The 5,995-nt window shown below is 36.0% G+C and overlaps 1 protein-coding gene across 1 annotated transcript in view; it reads left to right on the plus strand.

Moving 5' to 3' along the window:
- Positions 1-628: 628 nt before the first annotated feature.
- BARX2 (BARX homeobox 2) overlaps positions 629-5,995 on the plus strand; it is a 47,654-nt gene continuing 42,287 nt past the window's right edge. Inside the window, exon 1 of the mRNA XM_083161526.1 lies at positions 629-978. Within this exon, the coding sequence (XP_083017652.1) occupies positions 792-978 (187 nt within the window). The 5' untranslated portion in view covers positions 629-791. The remainder of the gene's footprint in view (positions 979-5,995) is intronic.

The following is a 5,995-nucleotide window of genomic DNA, read 5'->3' on the forward strand; positions in this document are numbered from 1 at the left end:
GGCAGCGCTACTACCGTCGGTTACTGTGGGAATCATGTATAAGCAGCGCTACTACTGTCACCAACTGGTGTGGGCTTATGTATCAGCATCGATACTACTTTCGGCAACTGGTGTGGCCATTATGTATAAGCAGAAAAGAGAGAAGGTAAAGAAAGAGAAGGGAGAGAGGGAGTGGGAGAGGTAGAAAGAGAGAGAAAGAGAGAGGAGAGGAAGGAAGAGAGATTAGGGGAAAGAGAGAGAGGGGGTGGGTAGAGAAAGAAAGAGAAGGTAAAGAAATAGGAAGGAGGGAGAAGGAGAAAGGGAGAGAAAGAAAGAAAGAAAGAAAGAAAGAAAGAAAGAAAGAAAGAAAGAAAGAGACAGATACAGGCTGGAAGAAAGATAAAGAGAGAAATGGGTATTGAGAGTAGGAGTGAGAGAAGGAAAAAGTGAGGGAGAGAGAGATTAGGGGAGAATAGGGGAGAGAGAGAGGGGAGACAGTAGTGAGGGTGTTGGAGGCAGTGACAGAAGCCGGTAAATCCTGAGCTGTAATTAGCCAGCACTCAGCACTGTAGTTCCCTCCTACACACACTCGCACAGTGCAGGAGGAGTGTGAGCCTGGGAGCACAGAGCAGGAGGAGGGTGAGCCTGCGAGCACAGAGCTGTCTGATGATTGACAGCTGGAGTGTCCTAAAAAGGGATTGAAATGATGTTTATAAAGCCGAGGAGCTGTCAGTAGAGGAGAGACCCTGCAGCTCACACCCAGCCCCACACCCGTCTCCCGGGAACACCACATACCCCTGCCAGGGCTCACCATGCACTGCCAAGCCGAGCTCAGGCTCTCCTCCCCCGGCCAGCTGAAGGCTGCCAGGAGGCGCTACAAATCCTTCATGATCGATGAGATTCTATCCAAGGAGACTTGCGATTACTTTGAGAAGCTCTCCCTGTACTCAGTGTGCCCTTCCCTGCTGGTGAGACCCAAACCCCTGCACTCCTGCACCGGTAAGTGCCACCTCTCCATTATCCACTGCTGTGCTGTATGTATCTATGGGCTGTGTACAGTGTAGGCTGGCATACCTATTATATACATTCCTTCCTTCCTATCTATCTATCTATCTATCTATCTATCTATCTATCTATCTATCTATCTATCTATCGCTCTATCGATCTATCTATCGATCTATCTACCTAGATATCTACCTGTCTATCTAGATATCTATCTATCTATCTATCTATCTATCTATCTATCTATCTATCTATCTATCTATCTATCTATCTATCTATCGCTCTATCGATCTATCTATCGATCTATCTACCTAGATATCTACCTGTCTATCTAGATATCTATCTATCTATCTATCTATCTATCTATCTATTTATCTAGCTATCTATCCTCCTACCTATCGATCGATTTATCGCTCTTAGATATGCATAGTAATATATACCTTCTTTCGTCTTCATATATCTGGATTATTTGTCAGATATAGAATGTGACGCAAAGCTGCTGCATATGGTGACGCACAATAAGTAACGTTCACCTCTTTTTTTTTGCATTCATTACAATCATTGACAGCATGAGTTTTTAGTTGCGATCTCCTATTACCACAGCAAGCCACGTTTTCTGCATTTCTAGCCATGCACAGGAACCGTTTTATACTTTGTTGTGCCAGTAATGATCGCACCTGTTTCCACAAGCAGATAAGCAGAAAACATGACCTGTGGGTATTTGGGGATTGGGGGGCAGAATGATCCGTACTGTACATCAGTTATGTGACTCGGACATAGGTATAATGCCTGCATATAATAGCTGTATACATGGCTGATGCCATTAATAAAACCTGGCTATTAGAAGGGATGGTTTCTGCAGATATTCCGAGGACCTGTCCTGTCACTGAAGTCTTTGCGCACATATCATTTACTGTAGTGACTACATTATAATATGTAATATATTATTGTGTTGCTTATCATAGTAAATATTATGCTATTATTTATTTGAAATGACTATAAGTATACAATACACACAGAATTTGAATTATATCTCAAACTGGGCACATAGTCGTTGGTTAAACCAGTTTCCCTATCTCCCGCTATTAAAGTCCAGGTTATAAGGATATCTATGCCTAAAACAGGTGGAAAAATACCCTTGACAGAGGTACTGATTATGTTACCTATGCTCAAGCACGGATATCATTTAAACCTGGACTGTAATGTAATGGCGTTTGGGAAACAACAGATCTCCCACTACTGACAAACCACAGTCATGCGCTGATGTATAGCAATGGCAGATGTACGGTATTGTCTCATAAAGTATGAGTGACGCAAAACAACAGATCTCCCACTACTGACAAACCACAGTCATGCGCTGATGTATAGCAATGGCAGATGTACTTTATTGTCTCATAAAGTATGAGTGACGCAAATACAGCACATCATGTAAATAAGTGTGGAGCACAGTATTATAGAAACAGATTCATGACAGTCACAACGTATATATATATATATATATTAATAAATATGATTGTAATTATCTATCTAATCTGTGTGTATCTATCTAATCTATCTATCTATCTATCTATCTATCTATCTATCTATCTATCTATCTATCTATCTATCTATCTATCTATAAATATGTGTGCGTGTGTATTGGTGGTACCCAGTGAATAAAACATGTTACCGACAATTACATGGGTGAATTGTATGTACAATAATACAGCCAGTCTAGTCTGGCTATAAAGCATCTTATATGCATCATTCCCAATATATTTGGTGTCCATTATTGATTTTCTGTTGACAATAGGTCCCTACCTAGGCCGTTAAAAACCCGGCAGTAATATCAGCGCCCACATGCCATTTCTGGACATATTATGATTTGGGTGCTGACATTGCTATTGCTATGATTTTGGGTATTATTTTAGGAAGCACCCCTAAAGTTGGATTGCTGTAGTGTGCATTTGTTCCTGTTATCTGCTGTTATTATAAGTAGCTGCAGTGAATTAGAATATTATTATTAATATACTTTATTATTACTATGTATATTAAAAATAATATAATAATAGTAATAAAATAGTAGGATTTTTATTAATATTGATGGTAAAATAGAATTTGTTATATATATATATATATATATATATATATATAGATTATTAATATTAATACAATTAATATGATTATTGCAAATCACATTCTTATTAGTTTTATTGATAAGAGTGATGTTAACATTAGTAGCAGTTTATTAATGTTAGAAGTAGTTAATGTATTTTTATAATTAAAATAACTTTTTCTATTTTTACTAATATTTTTATAGTGATAATAGTAATTGTATTATTAGTTCTGGAACCATTTGTATCAGGGAATTTGCCATTGTTATTCTTATAATATGTATTATTACTATTATTATTATTATTATTATTATTATTAGTAGTAGTAGTAGTAGTAGCAGTAGTAGTAGTAGCAGCAATAGTAGTAGTCGTAGTAGTTGTTATTGTAGCCATAGTAGTCACAGTAAGACAGTAAGTGGAGGAATTTATTTGTAGCACATTTGTTAAAATGAATTCTGTATAATTATTATTATTATTATTATTATTATTATTACTGAAAGAAATATTAGTATGATGGTGTTTCTTGTTATTATTAGGACTAATAGTATTGATGTAATTAATTTTGACACGTTTATAATGGCAATTTATTGTTTATGGTACAATTTGTATTAATATTATTGGTAATAGTAGTATTTGTATTATTACTGATAGTATTAGTACGCGTGATACTATTGCTGTCAGTATTTGGCTCAGTACGGTTATTATTAGCGGATGCTCTTTTAATCTATAACGTGGAAAAGCGGCATCTCCTTATTCATTACAGAGAGTAACAACCCACATCGCCAGCGCATCCTACCTGTCCAATAACAAGTGGCACAGCCTTCAAATATCATCTATCTATCTATCTATCTATCTATCTATCTATCTATCTATCTATCTATCTATCTATCTATCTAGCACTTGAACTGTGTTCCGACTCATTTATTTACGAAGCCCGGAGTGCCGCAGCTGCTTTTGATATAAAAGGGCTCCAGTACATCAACTGGGATTTTCAGGAGGCACCCAGCAAGTACATTTTGGGATCCAAAGAGTGCCGACATACGGAGTTTTTCTATCTATCTATCTATCTATCTATCTATCTATCTATCTATCTATCTATCTATCTATCTATCTATATATTCATATTCTCGACCTGTGGAAATTTATTATGACTGGGATGTAATGGGAGAATCTGGTGGATCAGGGGGCTGTGTGTGTTACATCGGTAGATCACCAGTCTGTTGTCCCTGTTTTATAGGGAAGGAGTCAGGATGCCGATAATATAGATATCAGCGGTGATGATAGATACTCTACATAAATGTCATATAGATATTATATAGACATCAGCTATGCCAGCTAATGCCAGAGAACTACCTCAGATATCATTCATGCTGGTTACTGTATATAAGAATTGTAGCTATATCAGCCATATATATATATATGTATATATATATATATGTATATATATATATATATATATATATATATATATATATATATATATATATATACACATAGCTCAAGGTCTCGCACTCTCCACTCACCAGGGATGAGCTGCGTGCCTCTGCAATACTGCAATAATGTAATATAGTCCCAGATCTCCAACACCCAGATGGGTAGATATCAGACATGCTGGTTACTGTATATAAGTGATGTATTGTAAAGATATCCGATATGCTGGTTACTGTATATAAGTGATGTATTGTATAGCTTTAAGACATGCTGGATACTGTATATAAGTGATGTATTATGTAGATATCAGCCATGCTGGTTACTGTATATAAGTGATGTACTGTATAAATATCAGCCATGCTGGTTACTGTATACAAGTGATGTACTGTATAGATATCAGACATGCTGGTTACTGTATACAAGTGATGTACTGTGTAGATATCAGATATGCTGGTTACTGTATATGTGCTGTATTGTATAGATATCAGACATGCTGGTTACTCTTCATAAGTGATGTATTATGTAGATATCAGCCATGCTGGTTACTGTATATAAGTGATGTACTGTATAGATATCAGCCATGCTGGTTACTGTATACAAGTGATGTACTGTATAGATATCAGCCATGCTGGTTACTGTATACAAGTGATGTACTGTGTAGATATCAGAAATGCTGGTTACTGTATATGTGCTGTATTTTATAGATATCAGACATGCTGGTTACTGTATATAAGTGCTGTATTGTATATCAGACATGCTGGTTACTCTATATAAGTGATGTATTGTATAGATATCTGATATGCTGGTTACTGTATATAAGTGATGTATTATGTAGATATCAGCCATGCTGGTTACTGTATATAAGTGATGTATTGTATAGCTTTAAGACATGCTGTTTACTGTATATAAGTGATGTATTATGTAGATATCAGCCATGCTGGTTACTGTATATAAGTGATGTACTGTATAGATATCAGCCATGCTGGTTACTGTATATAAGTGATGTATTATGTAGATATCAGCCATGCTGGTTACTGTATATAAGTGATGTATTGTATAGAAATCAGACATGCTGGTTATTGTATATAAGTGCTGTATTTTATAGATATCAGCCATGCTGGTTTCTGTATATAAGTTATGTATTATGTAGATATCAGCCATGCTGGTTACTGTATACAAGTGATGTACTGTATAGATATCAGACATGCTGGTTACTGTATACAAGTGATGTACTGTAAATATATCAGACATGCTGGTTACTGTATATAAGTGATGTATTGTATAGCTATCAGACATGCTGGTTACTGTATATAAGTGATGTATTTTATAGATATCAGACATGCTGGTTACTGTATATAAGTGCTGTATTTTATAGATATCAGACATGCTGGTTACTGTATACAAGTGATGTTCTGTATAGATATCAGACATGCTGGTTGCTGTATATAAATTATGTACTGTATAGATATCAGACATTCTGGTTACTGTAT

The sequence above is a fragment of the Crinia signifera genome, chromosome 19 (genome assembly GCF_055691185.1).
Source record: "Crinia signifera chromosome 19, ASM5569118v1, whole genome shotgun sequence".
NCBI lineage: Eukaryota > Metazoa > Chordata > Amphibia > Anura > Myobatrachidae > Crinia > Crinia signifera.